General features: G+C 42.4%; 2 protein-coding genes across 10 annotated transcripts in view; one reads left to right on the top strand and one right to left on the bottom strand.

Annotated features, from left to right (window-relative positions):
- Positions 1 to 5,963, bottom strand: part of Tada2a (transcriptional adaptor 2A) — a 64,831-nt gene extending 58,868 nt beyond the window's left edge. Inside the window, exons 1-4 of one of the 5 annotated variants that reach the window (XM_070027140.1) lie at positions 5,882 to 5,920; positions 4,978 to 5,119; positions 3,799 to 3,862; positions 2,243 to 2,353 (exon numbers count right to left, since the gene is read on the bottom strand). In XM_070027140.1, the coding sequence (XP_069883241.1) occupies positions 2,243 to 2,267 (25 nt within the window). In that variant the 5' untranslated portion in view covers positions 2,268 to 2,353; positions 3,799 to 3,862; positions 4,978 to 5,119; positions 5,882 to 5,920. Of the gene's footprint in view, positions 1 to 2,042; positions 2,223 to 2,242; positions 2,354 to 3,798; positions 3,863 to 4,977; positions 5,120 to 5,881 lie in introns of those variants that run through there. The other 4 variants (XM_070027141.1, XM_070027139.1, XM_070027142.1 and 1 more) reach the window with 4 other exon arrangements.
- Positions 5,964 to 6,128: 165 nt separating this feature from the next.
- Acaca (acetyl-CoA carboxylase alpha) overlaps positions 6,129 to 24,311 on the top strand; it is a 297,113-nt gene continuing 278,930 nt past the window's right edge. For all 5 annotated transcript variants that reach the window (XM_070027132.1, XM_070027130.1, XM_070027131.1 and 2 more), the window contains exon 1: positions 6,129 to 6,619. In XM_070027132.1, the coding sequence (XP_069883233.1) occupies positions 6,579 to 6,619 (41 nt within the window). In that variant the 5' untranslated portion in view covers positions 6,129 to 6,578. The remainder of the gene's footprint in view (positions 6,620 to 24,311) is intronic.

Here is a 24,311-nt window from a genome sequence, read left to right as displayed (position 1 = left end):
AAAAAGCAAGTAACCTGGAAGAAAGTTAACTGGAAACACTGACAGAAAAGGGCTGAATGAAGCTCCTAATATATAATGAACTAGCCTAGCATGTGTCAAGCTCCAGACATGATCCCCAACACCAAAGGGGAAGGAAGAAAGCATGTTTGCAGTGACAGCTACTTAGGAGAATGAGGCCACTCAGAAACACAGCAAGAATGTATCTCAAAAAAGGGAGGGAGGTAAAGCAGATGGGGTGATAGGTACATATTTGTAACTGTGGAACTAAGCGAGGCTGACAGAGACTCTTGAGTTTGAGGTCAGCCTTAGCATACATCATGAGACCCTATCTCAAACAATAATAAAAAGATAATTAGGGGAAAAGAAACACATAAAAATAGCCTCAAACAAAGCGCTTGCCTAGCAAGTGCAACGTCCTGGGTTCGATCCCCAGTACCAAAAAAGAAAAGACAAAAAAAAAAATACAGTTAAAAAAAAAAACCCATGGTGGCTCACGCCTGTAATCCTAGCTACTCAGGAGGCTGAGATCTGAGGATCGCGGTTCAAAGCCAGCCCGGGCAGGAGAGACCGTGAGACTCCTATCTCCAATAAACCACCAGAAAACCGGAAGTGGCGCTATAGCTCAAGTGGTAGAGCGCTCCCCTTGAGCTGAAGAGCTGAGGGACAGCGCCCAAGCCCAGAGTTCAAGCCCCACGACCGACAAAAAAAAAAAAAAAAAAAAACCCAAGCCGGGTGCTGGTGGCTCACGCCTGTAATCCTAGCTACTCAGGAGGCTGAGATCTGAGGATCGCGGTTCAAAGCCAGCCCGGGCAGGAGAGACCGTGAGACTCCTATCTCCAATAAACCACCAGAAAACCGGAAGTGGCGCTGTAGCTCAAGTGGTAGAGCGCTCGCCTTGAGCTGAAGAGCTGAGGGACAGCGCCCAGGCCCAGAGTTCAAGCCCCACGGCCGACAAAAAAAAAAAAAAAAAAAACCCAAACAAACAAACAAAAAAAAAAAACCCAAACAACAAAAAAAAAAACCAACCCTTTAGGGCTGGGATGTAGCTCAGTGGCAAAGCGCTTGCCTAGCAAGTGCAACGTCCTGGGTTCGATCCCCAGTACCAAAAAAGAAAAGACAAAAAAAAATACAGTTAAAAAAAACAAACAAACAAAAATAGCCTCAAACATAATGAAACATTGTTCAGCTTTACTCATGAGATACAAAAATTAAATCTATACTGAGATATTTTTTCAGCAGCAGACTGGAAAAAATTGCAGAACTTGGCGATATACTTTCAGAGCAGGGTGCTAAGGAAAGAGACATTCATATATTGTTGGTGGGAAGGTGAATTAGTAAACCTCTTTTAGATTAGAATTTAGCATTAGGTAAATGAGACTATGAATCATTTTATCTTTTGAACAAATAATCCTTTTTCTGGGAATTACGGCACATAAGTATCCCCATTAACACAAAAATACATTATTTGTAAGGACACATATTAGAACATTATTTGTAATTACAAAACTCTTCTTATATGTCTAAGCATGGAGTTTATCTTAATAAATTAATGGTCCATTCACACATGGAATACCATACATTTAAAAAAAAAAAAAAGCCAGGTGGTGGTGGCTCACGCCAAGTGATCCTAACTACACATCCGAGAATTGAGGTTCAAAGCCAGCCTGGGCAGGGAAGTCCATGAGATTCTTACCTCCAATTAACCACAAAAAGCAAGAAGGGGAGCAGTAGTTCAAGTGGCTAGCCCTGAGCAAAAAAAACTCAGGGACAGTGCCCAAGTCCTGAGTTAAAACTCCAGGACTGGCACAAAAAAAAAAAAAAAAAAAAGGCTCAGAATGTAGCACAGTAGAAGAACATTGCATGTGTGAGATCCTGGGTAAACTCTCCAGAGGAAAAAAATTGATAACCTCTATAAACTAATATAGTCTTTATAGCAGATCCTATTAAGTGGGAGAGGGAGAGACAAAGTACAAAGGATATGTAGTATACTATCTTCCCTATTAGAAATGACAGGAAAAGAGCTGAATATGGACGGTACACACCTGTAATCCTAGCACTCCAGAGACAGAGGCAGGAGGATTTCAGATTCATGGGCAGCCTGGACTGTACAGTGAGATTAAAGGACAGAGAGGAGAAGGGAGGAGACAGGAGAAAGGGAAAGAGTAAAAAGAGGAGGGGAAAGGAAGAGAAGAGAAAAGAATTATTAGCATCCAACCTGGGGACATGTTCCCACTGTACTTACTGCTAAAGGAACCCAAACAGTCCATTCTCTGATGATTGCTGCTTTGACTGTCCTCAATTCAGAACTTCAAGATTTCAGAGGTCAATACATATGCAAAGGCTTGATAACCTCCTATGAACAGAAAGAAGTGGCAAATGGATCAGAAAAATATTCAGAGACAGGAAGATAAGAAATGTATTGAGCCTAGATCCAGCATCACTTTGTAATGCTAAGCAAATTGGTTTGCCTCTATGAATCCATTTCTGCTCTGGAAAATGAGTATAATAGGATCTATTTCCCCTATTTGTTGTGAGAATCAAATGTCACAATCACATATTATATACAATGTAGCATGATGGCTGTCCCATAGCTGGACCTCTATAAATATCTTTATTTATATATTTCCCTTTCATTTATTTATATATTTCCTTTTGGTTTTTTTCCCCCTTCTTGTTTTTTGAGACAAGGTCTATGCTCAGGTTGGCTTCATACTTGAGACCTTCCTGTCTCTGCCTCCTGAGTCCTAGGGTTTCAGGTATACACTACTGCACCCAGAAAGCACTATATATTTCTTTTTTCTTTTCTTTTTCTTGTCAGTCCTGGGGCTTGAACTTTGAGCCTGGGCATTGTTCCTCAGCTCTTCAGCTCAAGGCAGCACTCTACCACTTGAGCCACAGTACCACTTCCAGTTTTCTGAGTAGTTTATTGGAGATAAGAGTCTCATGGACTTTACTGCCTGGGCTGGCTTTAAACCGTGATCCTCAGATCTCAGCCTCCTTAATAGCCAGGAGCTACTCAGAGGGGCTGCACTATGTATTTTAACAACTATTAGCTTTATCTGCCATCATCACTTTTTTCTTCAGCCTTCATTCCTTTGGCATACTGACACTCTATTTCCTGTTGTATCAGTGGTGCCATCAATCACAATACTCAAACCTCTACACCCTACCTAAGTTAAAGCAAACATTTCTTACAAAATCTTTCCAATAAAACTTGAACCCAGAGGCTGGGAATGTGGCTTAGTGGTAGAGTGCTTGTCTAGCATGCATGAAACCCTGGGTTCGATTCCAGTACCACATAAACAGAAAAAGGCACTGTGGCTAAAGCAGTAGAGTGCTAGCCTTGAGTGAAAGAAACCTAGGGCCTGAGTTCAAGCCTCAGGACTGGCAAAAACAAAATTAAAAAAAAAAAAAACTTGAACCCAAATGAGTTTCCCTTACTGGAAGTCAAGAAATCCTATCTAATATACAGTGATTCAGTAATTTACTCTTTCAATCAATGTACAAAAAAAGTATCTTTCCTGAAGGCAGAAATGAGATTATATTGTACACTAAGCCAAGAAATGTCCCTCTTTCTTCTTTTCTTCCTTCCTTTCTTCTATAATCTCTTTTGATCTCTCTCCTGGCATTTTTCACTTTATACTTTATGAAGATTATTTCTGAATATTATCTTCCCACATTAAGGCTAAATTAAATGAATGCAGGAACTACATCCAACACAAATTTGAATGCCAAACACATAGAAAAAACTATGTGCTGGGTGTGGGGAAAGTTTGCACACTCGTAATCTCAACTCACAGAAGGCAAAAGCAGGTTCAGAATTCAAAGCCAGCCTTGATTTTTATAGTGAGACTCAATGCACCTAAATAAAAAAACAAAAACAAAACAAAAACACTCATATAAGCCAAGGGCCAGTGGCTCACATCTATAATCCTACTCAGGAGGCTAAAATCTGAGGATTGCAGTTAGAAGCTAGCCCAGGTAGGAGACTCCTTGAGAGTCTTATCTCCAATTAACCACCAAAAGCAGAAAATGGAGTAGTGGCTCAAGTGGTTGAGTGCCAGATTAGAGCAAAAAAGCTAAAGGACAGAACCCTGAGTTCAAACTCCAGTATCAACACGACACACATACACACACACACAGAGCAACCACATAATAGATAAATAAACGCTAATTATACAAAAGGTTAACTGATCTTTACTTCTCCTGCAGTGACTTTTTTTTGGGGGGGGGAGGGGGGGTCAGTAGTGGGGCCTGAACTCTGGGCCTGGGTGCTGTCCCTCAGCTCTTCAGCTCAAGGCTAGCGCTCTACCACTTGAGCCACAGCACCATTTCCAGCTTTTTTCTTTTTGCTTATGTGGTGCTGAAGATCGAACCCAGGGCCTCATGCATGCAAGGCAAGCGCTCTACCACTGAGCCACCTTCCCAGCCCCCTGCAGTGACTTTTTCTTTTTTTTTTTGTTGGCCATGGGGCTTGAACTCTGGGCCTGGGCACTGTCTCTCAGCTCTTCAGCTCAAGGCTAGAGCTCTACCACTTGAGCCACAGCACCACTTTCAGTTTTCTGAGTGGTCACGGACTTTCTGGCCCAGGCTGGCTTTGAACTGTGATCCTCAGATTTTAGCCTCCTGAGTAGCTGGGATTACAGGCGTGAGCCACCAGTGCCTGGCTGCAGTGACTTTTTCATAGTTGTTTTTAGCTTAGAGAATAATTCCCTAAGTCAGATAATAACTGGATAAACTTTTCTTTTTTAGAGCGGGGTGAATCTCCTGTGTAGATTCAGGGGAAAAAAATGGGTCTTTCAGGAAAAATCAGTTTAGCAAGGGCATATTACAAATATCCAGTGATAAAATAACCTAACTTATTATAACATAGTATTAAAGTAACATTTATTGAATTTGTCCCATATGTCAGGTCCTGGTTGTGAGTATGCAGTTTATCTTTGAATTCTCCCAACCTTGCCTTAGCCGGCAAGTTACCGTGTCAACTGAAAGGAAGCGCTCTGCTGGTGTACTTCCACAATCCCTCACAGGTAAGAACCAACAGGCTGATAAACACTCCTCAGTAGCCAGCTCAGGTGGGAACGATCAGGACTCTCATCTCCAAACAACCACGAAAAAGCTGAAAGTAAAGTTGCGGCTCAAGTTTTGAGAATCAGCCTGGGGGGAGGGAGGGGTGGTGAAGGAGAGGGAGAACTAAAGGACCATGCTCAGGCTCTAAATTCAAGCCCAGCACTGACCAAAAACAAAACAAAACAAAAAAAGAGCACCCAACAATCAGACTTCCCCCCCCCCTTTCTTCTCACAAAAGACTACCAAAAGATTACTCTGCAACTTTAACATCCTTCGGGCTCTAGCTGCAAATGAACACTGGCTACCATCAAGTTCTTTTCCAAGGGGAGCAAGGAAAGTACGGCGAAGGCAGGACTGCGTGGTGCAGAGGGAAGGCACTAGCAGGCTTTGCAGTTCTGCAGCGTGGGTTCAACGTCCCTATTCGCTGGACGATCTTCAACAAGTCATTTCACCGAAGCTTCGGCTCCAAAACGGGGATGGAACACTTCGTCCGGAACGCTCCACTGGTCGAGGCCACACACAGAGCCTCGGACACACAGGCTGTGAACCCAGCAACTACGCGCTCCTCGCAGAGACGGCAGGACTGAGGCGGGGACACTGCGGGCCGCCCAGGAACGGGGCGGGGCCTAAGGGGTCAGCCCGGGCCGCGCCTTCCTCCTCCACCTCCAACAGCGCCGCGTGGCCGGCCGCCGCAGCCCTCCGCGCCACCCGTACCGCTTCATCTCCCGCCCCTGCTTCCCCTCGGTGCCGCCACTTGGTGGCTCGTGCCCGGCCGCCCTGAGCCACCCCGCCGCTTGCCCCAGCGCCTCACCTCCCTCGTTTGTCCCACCGCGGAACGAAGAAAGCTCCCTTCGCGCGCGCACGCGCGCGCGTTGCCCGGGCTTTTACGTGCGCGCCCTCCCACGTACGCGCCTCCGCAACTCCGCTTTGCGTGCGCGCTCCCGATCCCCGAGACCCCGCCCCTGTCGCTTTTGCCTCCGCCCCTTTCCTCCTTCCAGTCCCACAGCCTCAGCGTTCCCGCCCGCCGCCCCTCCCACCCTCCCCGAGCCTCGGGCGTGGAGGCCGGCTCCCTGTGCCTTGCCAGAAGACTGGAAGGGTGAGGCTGAACCTCTTGCCCGACTCTTAAAGTCTAACCACGAATCACTTTTCCGGTGTGGCGCGTGGCCAGTCGCCAGAGGAGCCCTCTGGTGGTGAGGCTTGGTCCCCTCAGGGATGCGGTGAGGCCGAGCAGGGCGGGCCGGGCCGGACCGGACTAGGCTGGATTTTTGGCTAACGTTCCTGCTTCTCACCCTGTTGCAACCAAGGAAATTGAGACGGAGGCCCAAGGACCAAGTCGTGGCAGCCTTCCCAGTCCCGACCCCGCAGTGCCATTCATGGATTAACCAGACTGAATGGGTTCAGGGATGAAGAGGGTCTGTTTCCTTCAGATGCTTCGGGGACGTGGACATTGTCATCTTTGAACAGAGCCATCCCCCTCTGTGGGCTTCACGTGCCCCAATGGAGGTGCAATGATGTCGTGGTCCACTCTGATGTCAATCTTGAGGGCTAGGTATGTCCCGACATCTCTTATGACTACTAGTAGTGATTTTGGTAATATTGGCTGCCATTTGTCAAGTACTTATTGCATGCCAGGTATTGTACCAAACAGGTTACACAGAAGATCTCATTTAATCTGCCTTATGGGATAAGTACTATTAGTAGCCTCATATATTTAGTATCAAACTGCTATGAAGTGTTGATCCCAAACTACAGTGTATCTTAATGATGATGTAATTATAGCTGTTGAAGTGGACCCTGAGATGGGGCCCAAGCTGGTCTGATTCCATTTTGAGCTTCGCCTTTGTTTTAGGGATTTTAGACTCATTAGGCCTAGTTCTCTGAATGAAAAAAAAAAATGCACCTGGTCCTCCTCCCCTTAACAACCTAACCCACCCTCGATTGTTGAGTTAAAGACTGACCGATAAAACGGATAGGTTGTAATCTGGCTCAAACTGGTGACACCACGTACTTACGGTAAACACCAGCCTTTAGCAAGTGCTTACAGTAAAGGCCTTTTGCCCACCAAAAGGTAGGCCCCCACCTTAACCGCTAAATTTGCATGCCATTTTATTTTTATTTTTTGGGGGGGTCTGGTTTTAGGGCCTGAACTTTGGGCCTGGGCGCTGTTCCTCAGCTCTTCAGCTCAAGGCTACCGCTCTACCACTTGAGCCACAGTGCCACTTCTGGCTTTTTTTTTTTCCTGCTTATGTGGTTCTGAGGAATCGAACCCAGTTCCTCATGCATGCAGGGCAAGCGCTCTACCACTGAGCCACCTTCCCAGCCCCTGAGTGCCATTTTTAAACCAAGATGACAGGCTGGTTTAAACTGCGATTACAGACAAACGGTAAGCTCATTGGCCACCTGTGTGTAGTCTGGTATGACTGGACAATCTTTTGTGTTACAATCCCATTGGTCACCTGCGTGTGATGGGACTCAACCTCATGGATTTTGCCTTTAAAAAACCAAAGTATGGGGGCCACTCGAGGTTGCACCCGAGCCTGTGCTGCAGCCCTGACCGGTCAGTGTAGGAACCTTCTCAATAAAGTTGCTTCTTTGTTAACAACTTTGTTGCTCCCCATGACTAGGTGGGCTTGCCTTCCTGAGTAGGGGTCTTCCTACTACACTGTCTTTGATCAGTTTGCCCAACCTGTTTTACAATTCATTTACTCTTTCTGCATCTCCCAACCCCCACCCCTTGTTTTTGTTTTGTTGGTCAGGCATGGGACTTGAACTCTTGGCTTGGGTGCTGTCCCTGAGCTCTTCAGCTGAAGGCAAGCCCTCTACCATTTGAGCCACAGTGCCACTTCTGGTTTTCTGGTGCTTTATTGGAAATAAGAGTCTCATGGATTTTCCTGCTGGGACTGGCTTTGAACCAAGATCCTCTGATCTCAGCCTCCTGAGTAGCTCGGATTACATGTATGAGCCACCAGCCCCCGTATACCTCTCCCCTTTTTAAAAAACATATCTACAATACAAGTTCATTTTTAGAAAAGAAGGAAGTACTGTATGGTTTAAAGGGTAGAGTGTCAGCTTTGAGTGGAAAAAGCCAAGCAACAGTGTAAGACCCTAAATTCAAGCCCTAATACCAGTAAAAAGAAAAAAAAGGAAAAGAAACATTTAGTTGGTCAAGGGTGACTCATGCCTATAATCCTAGCTATTTAGGAGGCTGAAATCTGAGGATCATGTTTCAAAGCCAGCTCAGGCAGGACTGTCCATGAGATTTTTTTTTTTTTGTCCATCATGGGGCCTGAACTCGGCCTGAGCACTGTCCCCTCAGCTCTTCAGCTCAGGCTAGCACTCTACCACTTGAGCCACAGTGCCCACTTCCAGCTTTTCTGTGTGTGTGGTGCTGAAGAATCAAACCCAGGGCCTCATACATGCAAGGCAAGCACTCTACTGCTGAGCCACCTTCCCAGCCCCTGTCCATGAGATTCTTATTGCCAATTAACCACCAGAAAACCAGAAGTGGCACTGTGGCTCAAAGTGATAGAGTGTTAGACTTGAGTGGCAAAAGCTCAGGGACAGCCAGTGACCAAGCCCTGAGTTCAAGCCCCACAACCCACAAAATAAAAAGAAAAAAAAAAAATCTCATGAACAGAAGTGAAAACCATCTCCCACCATGTTAAATAGTTAATATTTTTAAAATACCCTTCCAGACATGTTTCTATGTAATCATGTGAACAAATACAGTGTGCCAGGCATGTTGGTACACACCTGTAGACCCAGCACTTAGGAGGCTGTTAGGACGATCAAGAGTTTGATGCCGGTAGCTCAGTGGTAGAGCACTTGCCTTGCATGCATGAGGCCCTGGGTTTGATTCCTCAGTACCACATAAGCAAAAAGAAAAAAGCTGGAGTGGTGCTGTGGCTCAAGTGGTAGAGCGCTAGCCTTGAACTGAAGAGCTGAGGGACAGTGCCCAGGCCCAGAGTTCAGGCCCCACGACCAGAACCAAAAAACAAAAACAAAAACAAAAGTTTGATGCTTGCCTGGGTTATATAAACAAAAAAAAGATTATGGGGCTGCGAATGTGTCTTAGTGGTACAGTGCTTGCCTCACATGCATGAACCCCTCTGATTCCTCAGTACCACATAAACAGAAAAAGCTGGAAGTGACACTGGCTCAAATGGTAGAGTCCTAGCCTTGAGCTGAAGAGCTGAGGGACAGTGGCCCAGGCCCTGAGTTTAAGCCCCAGGACTGGCAAAAAAAGAAAAAAATATATATAATAAATGATATTTAGTGTTTGGTGTATTTTGAAAATCTATTTACTAATTTGCTGTTCTAGGTGCTGAAATGTCAGTAGTGAACAGAGCAATTCAGAGAATCCTAGAGGTCATATTATGGTGGTTGGAAGGTTGACAACAAACAGTACACATAATACTAAAAAATAGAAAATGCCCAGTAATGTGATTTTGTGGAAAAGTAAATCAGGATAAAAAAAAATAATAGCAGTGGTGGCTGAGATTTGAGGACTGTGATTTGAAGCCAGCTTGGGCAGAAAAGACCATGAGACTCATATCTCCAATTAAATAAATCACAGAAAAAGTTGGAAGTGGCACTGTGGCTCAAGTGGTAGAGTGTTAGGAGCAGAAGGAGCTCAGGGACAATGCCCACGCCCAGAGTCCAAGGCCTCAGGACTGGCAAAAAGAAGGGGGAGGAGGAGGAGGAGGAAGGCAAGAGGAGGAAGGGGAGGAGGAGGAAGAGGAAGAGGAAGAACAACAAAATAATAATATTTTATTATTAAAATGATTCTCTTAAACAAAAAATATGCCTCAGTAAAGAAGGCATAAAATAGAAATCTATTTTTTTTTGGGGGGGGGGGTCCGGTTGTGGGGCCTGAACTCTGGGCCTGGGCGCTGTCCCTCAGCTCTTCAGCTCAAGGCTAGAGCTCTACCACTTGCGCCACAGCGCCACTTCCGGCTTTTTTCATTTTGCTTATGTGGTGCTGAGGAATCAAACCCAGGGCCTCAGGCATGCAAGGCAAGCGCTCTACCACTGAGCCATCTTCCCAGCCCCAGAAATCTAATTGTTTAATGAGATCAGAAACTAAGTAGATTTCTGGAGGGAAACTACTCTGGAAGAGAAACAGCAAGTACAGGAAGTGGTGCTGTAGCTCAAGTGGTAGAGCGCTCGCCTTGAGCTGAAGAGCTGAGGGACAGCGCCCAGGCCCAGAGTTCAAACCCCACAACCGCCCCCCCCCCCAAAAAAGAAAGAGAAACAGCAAGTACAGTGGCACTGCCATAGACTTGATTGGCATAGAGAGGATGCCAGAGAAATATGATAGAGAACATAGCTAGGAGCTAGATTGTGCATCATCTGGTCGGCTTTGGGAGTCATCTGGACTTTCTGTTTTATCCTGATATGACAGAATACCAGAGAATAGAGACCAGAGGAATAATTGTATTTGCTTAAAGGATCACTCAAGTAGCTCTATAAAGGATGGATAGCAGAAACACTGGAATTATCTTTTTTTTTTTTTTTAATCTGTCTTGGGACTTGAACTTCTAGTCCTGGGCGCTGTCCCTCAGCTCTTCAGCTCAAGGCTAGCGCTCTACCACTTGAGACACAGTGCCACTTGGGGTTTTCAGGTGGTTTATCGGCAGTAAGAGGCTTACAGACTTTCCTGCCAGGGCTGGCTTTAAGCTATGATCCAAAGATCTCAGCCTCCTGAGTAGCTAGGATGACAGGCATGAGCCAATGGTACCCAGCTGAAATTATCTTTTACACCACAGTTACACAGTAGTTTTCCAGCACTGTTGTTGTACTGTTGTTTCAATTATTCAACTTCTCAAAGTGGAGATGGAGTCCATCACTTAGGACCTATCTCTCTGTTTTTCTCACCTAAACAGATTTTTTTTCCTTCCTTCCCTACTTCCCTCCCTGCCTTGCTTTCCTTCCTTCCTTCCCTTCCTTCAGGCCTGCCTGCCTTCCCTCCTTCCCTCCCTCCCTCCCTCCCTCTCTCCCTCTTTCCTTCCTTCTTTCCCTCTTCCTTCCTTCCTTCCTTTTTCTTTTGGCCTGGGCATGGTCCTTGAGCTTCTTTTGTTCAAAGCTAGTGTTCTACCACTTGAGCCAGAGCTCCATGTCTGAATTTTTTTTTTAGTAGTCTATTGGGGATAAGTTTCTCATGGACTTTACTGCCATGGGCTGACTTCAAACTGGGATGCTCAGATTTCAGCCTCCTGATTAACTAGGATTAAAGGTGTGAGCCCAGCTCTCTTTATGTCTTTTTTCTCTCTTCTTTCTTTCTCGTTGTTCCTTACTTTCTCTCTCCTCTTCTCTTTTCCTTCTTTTCCCCCTCCCTCCCTCTCTTCTTTCTTTCTTTCTCTCTCTCTCTCTCTTTCTTTTAAATAAAATCTTGTTCTTTAGTTTAGGTGGGCCTCAAACTCAGGTCCTTTTGCTAAGGCCTCTTGAGTGTGCTACCATACCTAATTTAAACAGATTTAAAAAAAAACAAAACCTGTCTGAGAGGGGCTGGGAAGGTGGCTCAATGGTAGAGTGCTTGCCTTGCATGAATGAGGCCCTGGGTTTGATTCCTCAGCACCAAATAAAAAAAAAAGAAAAAAGAAAAAAAGCCAGAAGTGGCACTGTGGCTCAAGTGGTAGAGCGCTAGAGCTGAGGAACAGTGCCCAGGCCCAGAGTTCAGGCCCCACAACTGGACCCAAAAAAAAAAAAAATTTTAAAAACCCATAAAAACTGTCTGAGGCATATATGGGCACATATCCAGATCTTTTGTTTTGTTTTGTTTTGTTTGTTTGTTTTTCATTCATGGGGTTTGAACTCTGGGCTTGGGCAATGCCCCTGAGCTCTTCAGCTCAAGGCAAGCACTCTACCAGTTGAGCCACAGCTCCATTTCTGGTTTTCTGGTGGTTAATTGGAGATAAGAGTCCCATGGACTTTCCTGCTCGGGCTGGCTTTGAACCATGATCCTCAAGTCTCAGCCTCCTGAATAGCTAGGATTACAGGCGTGAGCTTACCAGTGCCGTTTGTTTATACCCAGATCTTAATGTCACGATTGTCAACAAAGTAAATATGAATCATCAATGTTGTACTTCCATGGGACAAATACTCCTACACAATCTGTTCATGAAAAACACAGCATTCAAGCCCCTGCAAATTCCTTTTCCTCTTCAGTTGATGTTGGGTTCTCTTTGGGATTAATTTTTTTCCCCAATTTAAGCCATGTGATAAGAAAGATGTGGAGAAATGAAAATGCACAGTGAGAAGGGTAACACCGATCCAGACAGTGCTTCTGTGGATTTTGTGTTAAGCAGTGTAGTGTTGTTGGTATCACTTATAAATCACTTGAAGAAAGACAGATTTGAAGGAGAAATGTAAAGTTCTGCATTGGACCTTGTGTTTCATATACTGACTGGAAATGACAAATAGAGTTTAGGCTTCCATGGAGAAATCAGAGCTAACATTATATAACTGCAGTAGAATTGTTTCTTTATGCCTTCATCAAACAGAGCTGGTGGACAATGTCTTTTCTTCTTTTAAGCACCCAGAAATGTGTTCTTAATATATAATTGTGAAATGAGCAAATAAAAAGAAAAAATATGAATAAAGTCACTCAAAACACTGTGTAAGAAAAGGGAGGAGAGAAAAACTTGGAGAGAGCAAGGAAAGGGAAGACATTGTGCAAAAGGAAATGTACCCTTTATCTGACTTATGTAACTGTAACCCCTCATCACCTTTATAATAGCAATAAAAAATTTAAACATAAAAGGAGAAGATTATATATATATGTGTATATATGTATATATATATATATATATATATATATACATATATACACATATATATATCACACTTGGTGCTTTCACTGGAGGACTAAACACCTGAATGTAACTTTCACAAGTAGGGTAACTATAATTCCTGATCTGCTTATGTACCTGCTGTGCTTTTTAAATTATTAATTTTGCCTTGGTGACCTACCAGAAGTGCCACAGTTTGCACAGTAAATTTTATGTCATTCTTTGTAGAGACACATAAGATATGACCTCTTGAAAATTACTAGGAGAGATTTTAAATATTCTCACCACCAACATTGATATGTGTGGTGTACAAAATACATTGACAGCCCTGACCTGTCAATAGCAAGCCATCAGTTGTTTCTTTTAAAACCCTCTTTAAACATTCCTAGTCTCATAATTAAATGTATCTTAATTTCCCTTTAACATAAAAAAAACAAAATACATTGACATGTTCATTTTATATGCCGCAATGTGTACACATTTAAAAAACATGTTTCATACCATAACTATACAATATTTGTCAACTGAAAAGGTAAATTTTTAACGAAATATGCACTAGCTAAATAAATGAGTAAACAAGTGGGTTTTTAGAATACCACTTTCTTTCTCATCTATACAAAGTCACTAGGCCTTGAATAAAATGTAGAAAGTTAGGTCAACTAAAAATGTCCTAGGGCTGAGTGGATCAGAAAAGTTTTAAATACCTACTCAGCAGTCTAGCTGCATAAATTTCAGCCTAATATACAGGGCTTCTACCTTTTGACTGACTTACAAGACAGGTTCCCAATGTATTTTGAATCATTTGGAATAGCCAGTACTCTTTGGCAACCAGAAATGTCCAATAAATGTTTGAAACATTTATAAGGAAACTGGAGCCTTTTAATATAATTGCAAAAGCATGGGGTTTGATACTTTCTTGAATCCTGTCTTTACCCCTTACTACCGTCAAGAATTTGGGGAAGTTATTGTCTTTCTTGCCTCTCATTTTTCTCTCAGGTATAAGATGAAAATAATACACAGTTCAAAAGAATTTTGTAAGGATTCATGATGAGAGTCAAATTACTTAAAATTTATAAATAAATTGGATGCTGATGGCTCACGCATGTAATTCTAGCTACTCAGGAGGCTGAGATCTGAGGATCGTGGTTCAAAGCCAGTCAGGAAAGTTCATTGAGACTCTTATGTCCAAATAACCATCAAAAACCCAGAAGTAAAACTGTGGCACAAGTGGTAGAACACTAGCCTTGCATTAAAGCAACTCAGGGACATCACCAGGTCTTGAGTACAAGCCCCTGGACTAGCATGTTCACACACAAACACACACACAAATATGAATACAAATATGTATGTATAATGCAAATATTTAAAATATTCAAATAAGCCAAGCATGATGGCTTATGCCTGTAATCCCATTATCTGGGAAGATGAGGCAGGAGGATCAAGAATTTGAGGTCACTCTGGGCTATACAATGATACACTGTGAAAAAATTTCTAAATGAATAGTCATTTAAATTTGACTTCTTGAAGTGTGTTCCACAGGAAGATGACCTTAGGGATTCTTCAGAGGGTGCTCTACGCTTGGTCTGGGGATGTGACTCAATAGAATGCCTGCCGGACAAGTGCAAGGCCCTGAGTTCAAAATCCCTTATTACCAAAAGAAGTTGTTTGGGCCAGGTTAGCTAATATTCAGCATTACAACTTTAAAATTTTTTGTTATTGTTATTGTAAAGACGATGTACAGAGAGTTACAATTACACAAGTTGGAAAAGAGTACTTTCTTTATGGACAGTGTCATCCGTTCCCTACTCTCTCCCCATTTTCTGCTCCCCATCCCCATTTATAAGATGTATAGTTCATTTTCAACATAGAGTCTAGTGAGTACCACTGCTGCATTTGTTCACCTTTGTCCCTCCATTTCTGTGTCCCCTCCTTACCCTCCCAATGGCATATAAATGAACAAACAAACAAAAAGAAAAGAAAACAAAAACAGCAAGGAAGAAATAAACTCTTGTTTCCATTTCCTGGATTTTTCTTTTTAATTAAAATCAGGAACTCCTATTCAACAGAATAAGCAATAAATTGGAATTTCTTTTACTGCCTGCTTCTTTCTCACTTCAAAAAACTAAATAAAGTATATATTATCCCACAAGTCACAAGTAATTTAGGATGGAAGATACAGTATTGCTTCAATGGAGAAAAGCTCAGGAGCTATGTCCCATTTAACTCATATTACTGATGACACACTTAGGTATTATGAACAATGAATTATAGCACTGTTCTTGGGCATAGAATATTTTACTATTGTAATCAAAACTTACAAAAGGTTAATCTGATGCATATTTAATGATGTGTAATTGTTGTGTGGTGTATAATAATTAGACCTTAAATGTTAAACTGTTTACAGAAATGACTATAATTGTTATTTTTACACAGCCAACACATTTTTCCACTGTTTGCTCATCTTATTAATTTTCTAGAATCTTTAATCATTCCAAGGACATTTTTCTCTGAAACTCTTTACTATTTAATCATGTACTCATAAACACACTGCTCTTCAAACTGACACAGCAGAGTGCCCCTCCCAACTTGGAACTAAAAACAGCTACTGTGCAAATGCAAGATTCTCTGTATATATTTCTTTAACTTTATCCCCTAATAGACTCTTTCAAGAAAGGTGATATTACTCCTATTTTACTGATGGAGAACTGATGCTCAGAGAATGTAAACTGATAAACTGATAGCATATTAGAGATTCAACCTTCTATGTGAACCAGTAGCCCCTGCTAATATAACCTCAGAAAGCAATAGATTCCAGCAGAGATAGGTAAAATTACTGTAGGAGGCAGAATGGCTCTGGAATATAGAAGAATATGTAAAGGGAGAATGAATATCCTAAAAGAAGGAATTTGTAATGGGAGAGGTAGTACAGAGCTGTGGAAGTCTACTTTTTGAGTATACTTTCAAGGTAGACAGCTTTTGAAGCTGGGCACCAGTGGCTAACACTTGTACTCTTTCTTGGGAGGCTGATATCAGGAGGATCAAAGTTTGAGGCTAGCTAGGGCAAACAACAACAAGAAAAACATTGAGAGATCCCTTCTCAACTCATAGCTGGGTACAATAGCACATCTCTACCAACCCAGGCTAGATTGGAAGTTGAGACTGAGAAGACCATGGTTCTCAGCCAGCCCAAACATACAAACAAATCTGTGATATTCTATCTCCACAGGGCAAAGCTGGAGGCAGTAGTGCATGGCTATAATTCCAACAAGTATGGGAAATCTAAAGTAGTCAGTACAGGCTTGTGTTACTTAGGAAGTGACCCACCCAATCCCATCTCTCCTTTCATTTTAAGGCAGTAAATACTAGTGTATTTACTATTGATAAGTGAGAAACAACCCTAAGGTTGTCATGCAAGTAAAAGCTATGGTGCTTGCCTTCCAGTACCACATCTAGGTACCTCTAGCTTACCTTTTTTTATGAGAGACAGGCATCAAATACAGCAGAAATGCCTGAATAAATACCATAAATGAAATACCATAAATGAATACCATAAAGGAAATTTACTCTGTGAAAATGGATAAGAGAAGAACCTAATGGGATTGGCAAAGGAAGTCAAGTTGAAGAAGTGACTTGACAGTTGAGCCAACATATGAAAGATGAGTGGAAAATTAAATAGGCAAACAGTAATAAAGAAAAGGGGGAAATGAGGGATTAAGGAATAGAAACAAGGTTCAAACAAACAAAACTGTATAGAATTTGAAACAAGAAAGAGCTATTCTAGGGGCTGGGAAGGTGGCTCAGTGGTAGAGCGCTTACCTTGCATGCATAAGGCCCTGGGTTCCATTCCTCAGCCCCACATAAGCAGAAAGAAAAAAGCCAGAAGTGGTGCTGTGGCTCAAGTGGTAGAGCGCTAGCCTTGAGCTGAAGAGCTGAGGGACAGTGCCCAGGCCCAGAGTTCAGGCCCCACGACCGGACCCCCCCCCCCCAAAAAAAAAGAGCTATTCTAAGCAACGGTGTCTGAGATCAGAGCAAGGACAAAGACTTAGGACCAAGCCAGGCTTCTTAAGACTCATTTGGATAGAAGTGAAGTCTCTGGGCTTTAGCAGAAGAGCAACAAGGTCAGATTTGCATTTTGAAAAGGTCATTCTGACTGTGATATTTTGAGAAAGATATAGAGGTTCTTATAGTTCAGGCCAATGTTACTTATTCTCCCATAGTTACAACCAGCCTTTTGTTCTTACACATCAGATTATCTATACTTAAAGGCTTAAAAGTTTAAAGGCTTAAAATTAATCCATTAGGAAGAATGGGTACATTGGATTAGAATGATTTCATTAAGGCACAGAGGTGGAATCAGATTCTTTCTACTGTGCTTAGATAAAAATATTGAAATTTTGGGCTGGGAAGGTGTCTCAGTGGTAGACCACTTACCTTGAATGCATGAGGCCCTGGGTTTGATTCCTCAGTACCACATAAGAAAAAGAAAAGAAAAGAAAAGAAAAAAGCCGGAAGTGGCGAGTGTGGCTCAAGTGGTAGAGCGCTAGCCTTGAGCTGAAGAGCTGAGGGACAGCACCCAGGCCCAGAGTTCAGGCCCCATGACCAGACCCCACCCCCCAAAAATTGAAATTTTGAATGTTCTTAATGCAAAGAAACAATATTTAAGCTGATAAAAATGCATTTACTGGGGCTGGGAAGGTGGCTCAGTTGTAGAGCGCTTGCCTTGCATGCATGAGGCCCTGGGTTCAATTCCTCAGACCCCACATAAGCAAAAAGAAAAAAAGCCAGAAGTGGCACTGTGGCCCAAGTGGAAGAGCGCTAGCCTTGAGCTGAAGAGCCGAGGGACAGTGCCCAGGCCCAGAGTTCAGGCCTCACAACTGGACCCCCCCCCCAAAAAAAATGCATTTACTTGATTTGCTCACTATACATTGAAATATCCCATTATATCTCATTATATCTAATGAGCACAGTCAATTAAAAATAAAAGCAGAGGGGCTGGGAAGGTGGGTCAGTGGTAGAGCGCTTGTCTTGCATGCCTGAGGCCCTGGGTTCTATTCCTCAGCACCACATAAGCAAAAAGAAAAAAACTGGAAGTGGCGCTGTGGCTCAAGTGGTAGAGTGCTAGCCTTGAGCTGAAGAGCTGAGGGACAGCGCCGAGGCCCATCAGGCCCCAAGACCAGACCAAAAATAAATAAATAAAAGCAGAAGCAGGTGCTCTTGCAGGCTCACACCTATAATCCTAGCTATTCCAGAGGCTGAGATCTGAAAAATCTCAGTTCAAAGCAAGTCTGGGCAGGAAAGTCTGTGAGACTCTTATCTCCAATTAAGCATCCAAAAAAAAAAAAGCCAGAGCTTTTAGGCTCTGGGACTTGAATTCATGCCCCATGACCAGCACAAGAAAGAAGGAGGGAGGGAGGGAGGAAGGGAGGGATGCAGGTAGCAGAAGGCAAAGTAAATAGGCAAAAACCAAATTGAGAGCCCTTGAAGTTTTCCTAAATATGCTTAGTTTTGCAGGACTTTTAGGCATAACAATGACAGCTTTTTAATAAAGCATAGAAAAAAAGGTGAAAACAAATTATTACAACCCAATGGGGTTCCAATAAACAGCAGTTGTTTATTTGCAAATGTAAATGTTGAGGAATATTGTGTGAAAAAATTATATTACATTGTAACATGTTTTACAGACAAAGGCTTAGTATCCAGGAGCACATCCAAGATTACAAGACTTCTACAACTCAATGAAAATACTATCAATTTAGTTAAGAACAACATAAGCTGGTGCTGGTGGCTCACACCTATATTCCTAGCTACTCAGGAGGCTGAGATCTGATTAAGATTATGATTCAAAGCCAGCCTGAGCAGGAAAGTCTGCCAAACTTTGTGGTTTTGTTTGTTTGTTTGTTTTGGCCAGTCCTGAGGCTTGAACTCGGGGTCTGGGCACTGTCCCTGAGCCTCAAGGCTAGCACTCTACCATTTGAGCCACAGTACCACTTCTGGCTTTTTCTGAGTGGTGTATCAGAGATAAGAGTCTTGAGGAGGGCTGGGAAGTTGGCTCAGTGATAGAGTCCTTGCTTTGCATGCATAAGGCCCTGGGTTTGATTCCTCAGCAACACAGAAGCAGAAAAAGCCAAAGTGGTGCTGTGGCTCAAGTGGTAGAGCGCTAGCCTTGAGGTGAATTGCTGAGGGACAGCACCCAGGCCCAGAGTTCAAGCTCCACAACCAACCAAAAAAAAAAAAAAGTCTTGGACTTTCCTGCCCAGGCTGGCTTTGAACCATGATCCTCAGATATAAGCCTTCTGAGTAGCTAGGATTACAGGTGTGAGCCACCAGCAACCCCTTATCTGAGAAATTCTTATCTCCAGTTAATCACAGAAAAAGCCTAAGTGCACTGTGGCTCAAGGGATAGACCAATAGCCTTGAGCAAAGGAGCTCAGGACAGTGCCCAGGCCCAGTTCAAACCCCAAGGCCACCCCTCACACACAATAAAAAGAGGGCAATAAGGACTTTGTTTGTTTGTTTGTTTTTTTGTCGGTCGTGGGGCTTGAACTCTGGGCCTGGGCACTGTCCCTCAGCTCTTCAGCTCAAGGCGAGCGCTCTACCACTTGAGCTACAGTGCCACTTCCGCTTTTCTGGTGGTTTATTGGAGATAGGAGTCTCACAGTCTTTCCTGCCCGGGCTGGCTTTGAACCGCGATCCTCAGATCTCAGCCTCCTGAGTAGCTAGGATTACAGGCGTGAGCCACCAGCGCCCGGCGCAATAAGGACTTTATCCGATAGTCTGCACTATTATTCTTTTCCTATACATTAGTGAGAAGTAGTGATCTGATTGGATCCTTGAAGAGTCTGTGCATCATCTTATTCTCCATAGACATGCTGGGAAACCTCTAAACATCATTCTTCATCCTATTTTTTTTATTGTTTTTTTTTATTGTGAAAAAACCATACAGGGGGATTACAATTACATGAGCAAGGTAATGAGTACATTTCTTATCAAGCATTGTTGCCTCCTTTGTTTCCCCTTCCTATCCCTACCCTCCCATTCCCTGCCCCCTTTCATCCTATTTTTAAGGGTTAATAAGTGGGACTTAAAGCTGGACAAAAGTTAGCTTGTATGAATGATTCTTTTTGCCATTGGCTCAGCAATACACACTTCACAGTTGTTGTGATTTATCTGTTACATTTATTCATTTATACCTCCCTTTTTCAGAAGATGTAGTTTATAATTTAAGCCACTAGACCGCTTAAGTTCACACAAGTCCAGTGCTGAAATTACAACTGATCTCCAGTTCTGAAACTACAACTGATCTGCACAGAATGTGTGTTAGGGAGAAGGAAAGGCTTCTGAGACCTGAGATTTCAGTACAGACATGGATTCACAACCCCTAGAAATTCAAATAAAGGTAAATTTTGGATGATTGGCAAGTTAGGTCACCTGAGTGAGAAAGAAAAAGGGAAAAAAAGTATAGGAATGAAGGACAACAAAAAGAAGACAAAATAAAAGACTTTAAGACAAAAATATGAATCTAGAGCTCAGAGCATAGCTTAAATGGTGGAGGAGAAAGGCCTTGAGTTCAAGTTACCGTACTATACCCCCAAAATAAATCTAAAGAGATGAACTCAAGAATTATGAGCAATTACGGTATGAGCCCTGGTAGATTTGTTTCTCCTTAGTAACCAAGAACAGCTTTTATTTGAAAATAAAGATTACCACATTTCTTTTCATAAAATGACTTATGCCACCCTTAGCTGGTCATCTGGTGGTGTGACAGGATCAACACGGATTTTTAATGTCTGCTGTGTATATGGCACTTTGTTAATAAAAAGTGATATAGCAAATTACAAATTAGTACAGACTCCCGTTTGAAGTGCCAGAACCTGGGCATAGACATAAAAGGATAAATAGCAACTCAAGGCAGTATGAGGGACATTGTGTGAACTAGGAAAAGGAATTCTTTCTGATAGCAGGAGAAAAGTAGATCAGAGTGTAAAAGGATTAGAGCACTCCCAACCTGCTTACTGCAAGGTAGTTAAATAAGGGATTTCTGGCCCCTAGTCATAAATACATAGCAACCATCCTTAGAAAATGGTTACTCTAGACCAGTGTCTGTTGGATTGTGATTAAAGAAAGGCCAAAATAAGAAAGTATGAAGCAGTATTCATGGCTGAGTGGTTAAGGCGACGGACTAGAAATCCATTGGGGTCTCCCCATGCAGGTTCGAACCCTACCAACTACGGAAACGAAATTTTACCTTGCCCATGTAATTGTAACCCTTCTGTATGGTATTTTCACAATTTAAAAAAAAAAAGAAAATATGGGTGATGGGCTTGAAGATGGCTCAGTGGTAGAATGCTTGCCTTGCATGCATGAGGCCCTGGGTTCAATTTCTTAGTACCACATAAGCAGAAAAAGCTGGAAGTGGTGCTGTGGCTCAAGTGGTAGAATGCTAGCCTTGAGCTGAAGAGCTGAGGGACAGTGCTAGGCCCAGAGTTCAGGCCCCACAACTGACAAAACAAACAAACAAACAAACTATGAGTGAGGTTAAGAATGATTAGGGCTGAGGCCACCCCTAAGTCCATCTTGTGCTAGCCTACAGGGTACAGAAAAGGAAGACTAATAAAGACTAGCTTAGAACTTTAGAGCCAGAATGCTGAGCTGGGTGTTATAGTACGTGAAAGTTCCAGCCCTTGGCTAATGGAGGCAGGAAGATCTTAGAGTTCAAAGCTAGACTAGGCTGCATAAGACCCTGTCAAAAAAAAAAAAAAAAAAAAGGAAGGAAGGAGGGTAGAGAACAAAGTAGGAAGGAAGGGAATGAGGGAGGAGGAAAGGAAAAAGAAGGAAGGAAGGGAGGAGGGATGGAAGGGAGGGGGAAGAAGGGATTGTTAAACTACTTTGATTTTTTTGTGATCTCAGTTATATCTAAAGAATGAAGAAATGGAAAAATGGAGATATAAAATTATTGTATATGTTAAATATACATTTATAGTTGGTAAAGTAATTTTTTAACATACTCAAATACAGCTATAACTTCAAAAGTTCAACTTGGAGAATTTTTTTTGTCAGTCCTGGGGCTTGAATTCAGGGCCTGGGCACTGTCCCTGAGCTTCTTTTGCTCAAGGCTAGCGCTCTACCACCTAAGCCACAGCCCCACTTCTGGATATTCCTGTTTATGCAGTCCTGAGGAATTGAACCCAGAGCTTCATGCATGCTAGGCAAGCACTCTACCACTGAGCCACCTTCCCAGCCCCTAACTTGGAGATTTTTTATGAATGTGCCTTCTTAACCCTAAGCAACTAATTACCTTTATCTTTAGACCCACCAAAATGCTTTTGGGAAACATTGATGCTTGAAAAAGACAGAAGGACACTCAGCTCTCTCAGAGACTTGAAAATAAACACATCTTAATAAGGCACCAATTGGGAATATGGTACAAATATTAGCCAAAAAGAGGGGTTAGGTTAAGAATAGTATGCAGAAATGATGTTCTATCCTTTTTTTATGATGTTCTATCCTATATATATCTCTTTTATCTATACACATATATTTAGAAAGCTTACAAAGGGATATACCATTAACAGTGGTTATCTCTGGAAGGAGAGATTAATGTATAGCTTTTATTTTATAATTCCTTTATTCTTTATGTTTTCCATTATTTTTTATTTTTAACCAGCTCTTTTTATGTTGAAGGAGAAAAGGTTGTATGTTACCTTTTGAAAATACTATACTGACTATGTTTATTGCAGCACTATTTACTATAGCTAAGATATGGAACCAACCTAGATGCCCCTCAGTAGATGAATGGATCAAGAAAATGTGGTATATATACACAATGGAATTCTATGCCTCCATCAGAAAGAATGACATTGCCCCATTTGTTAGGAAATGGAAAGACTTGGAAAAAATTATATTAAGTGAAGTAAGACAGGCCCAAAGAAACATAGGTCCCATGGTTTCCCTTATTTGCAATATCTAGTATATGTCTGAGTCAAGCAGAAAAGGTCAGATAAGGATGTTAGGGAAATGAACCCTAAGATATGTATTCAAATGTTTTTTTTTTTCTTTCATGCAATTTTTTCTAACGCATTTATAAGATTATTTCTTTGTTGCTTTGTATGTCCCTCCCCCATGGTATAACCCCTGCTTTCACTGTATTTGATGTCGGTATAATTTATGGAGGGGAAGGGGAAAAAATAAATCGTTTAAATAGGGATACAGGTGGACCCATTGCAACAATGAGATGTACAAGTCGTTATGTCGAAAATGAACTTTACAACTTTGGTGCGGGGGGGGGGGGAATGGGGGGGAAGCGGAGAGGAGGGGCAGGGAGAGGATGGGAAGGGATGGGAAGGGGAAACAAAGGAGGAGGCTACAATGCTTGATAAGAAATGTATTCATTATCTTGCCCATGTAACCCCCTGTACAGTATTTTCACAATTAAAAAAAAAAAGAAAATACTATACTGAAAATCCACCTAAAACTTCTTATAATGATAATGTACTTTAATCAGAAAGATGAAGTATGATAACTAAATGGGCAACAATTTGCTATCAAAGCTGGCAATTTGCAGAAGAATAACTGCCATTTGCATTGGAGCAATGTTTTATTCATTTTATCCATTTGTGTCTAAATGGTGACACTGAAAATTGTGTCAGGTTCTGGAGCAATTTGCAGACTAAAGTCCACATAGCAATTTCCCTTCTTTGCCCATTCTCTTAATTTTCAAAAATCTCCATTGGTGAGTTGAGTGCTGCTGGCTCACACCTGTAATCATTGCTACCAAGGAGGCTAAGACCTAAGGACCATGATTTGAAGCCAGCCAGAAAAGGAAAGTCCATGAGACTCTTACCTCCAATTAACCAGCAAAAAACAGGAGGTAGAGCTGTGGCTCAGGACTGGCACACACACATACACACACAAAAAAATCCTCCACTGGACTCAAAGTTTTCAAGTGATTAGGGAGGGAGTCAAAGTCCTCAGAGAGGTCTTAGCTTTGCTAGTTATCCTCAAAGAAAAATATACAACTTTGATTCTTCTATAAAGTCATTATCAGTGTTACTCAGATTCTACAATTTTTTTTTGTGGTACCAGATTTGAACTCGGGGCCTCAAGTACTTGCTCAGCTGATGCTCTATCACTTGAGCTGTGCCTTCAGCAATTCTCTTTTGCTGTTTATTATTATTTTTAGGCAGTTCTAGTGCTTGAACTTAGGGCCTAGGTACTGTCCCTGAGCTTTTTTTGCTCAAGGCTAACACTCTACTATTGAGCCACAGTGCCACTTCCAGCTTTTTTCTGTTTATATAGTACTGGGAAATCGAACCCAGGACTTAATGCATGCTAGGCAAGCGCTCTACCACTAAGCCACATTCCCAGCCTTTGCTGGTTACTTTGTAGACAAGAATGTCTTAGGCTTTTCTGACTGGGCTGGCTTTGAATTGAGATCCTCTGGATCTCAGCCTC

Source organism: Dipodomys merriami, unplaced genomic scaffold (genome assembly GCF_024711535.1).
Source record: "Dipodomys merriami isolate MVZ:Mamm:240054 unplaced genomic scaffold, mDipMer1.0.p SCAF_19, whole genome shotgun sequence".
Classification (NCBI taxonomy): domain Eukaryota; kingdom Metazoa; phylum Chordata; class Mammalia; order Rodentia; family Heteromyidae; genus Dipodomys; species Dipodomys merriami.
The sequence above is the reverse complement of the archived record's forward strand: the minus strand, read 5'-3'. Positions and strand labels throughout refer to the sequence as shown.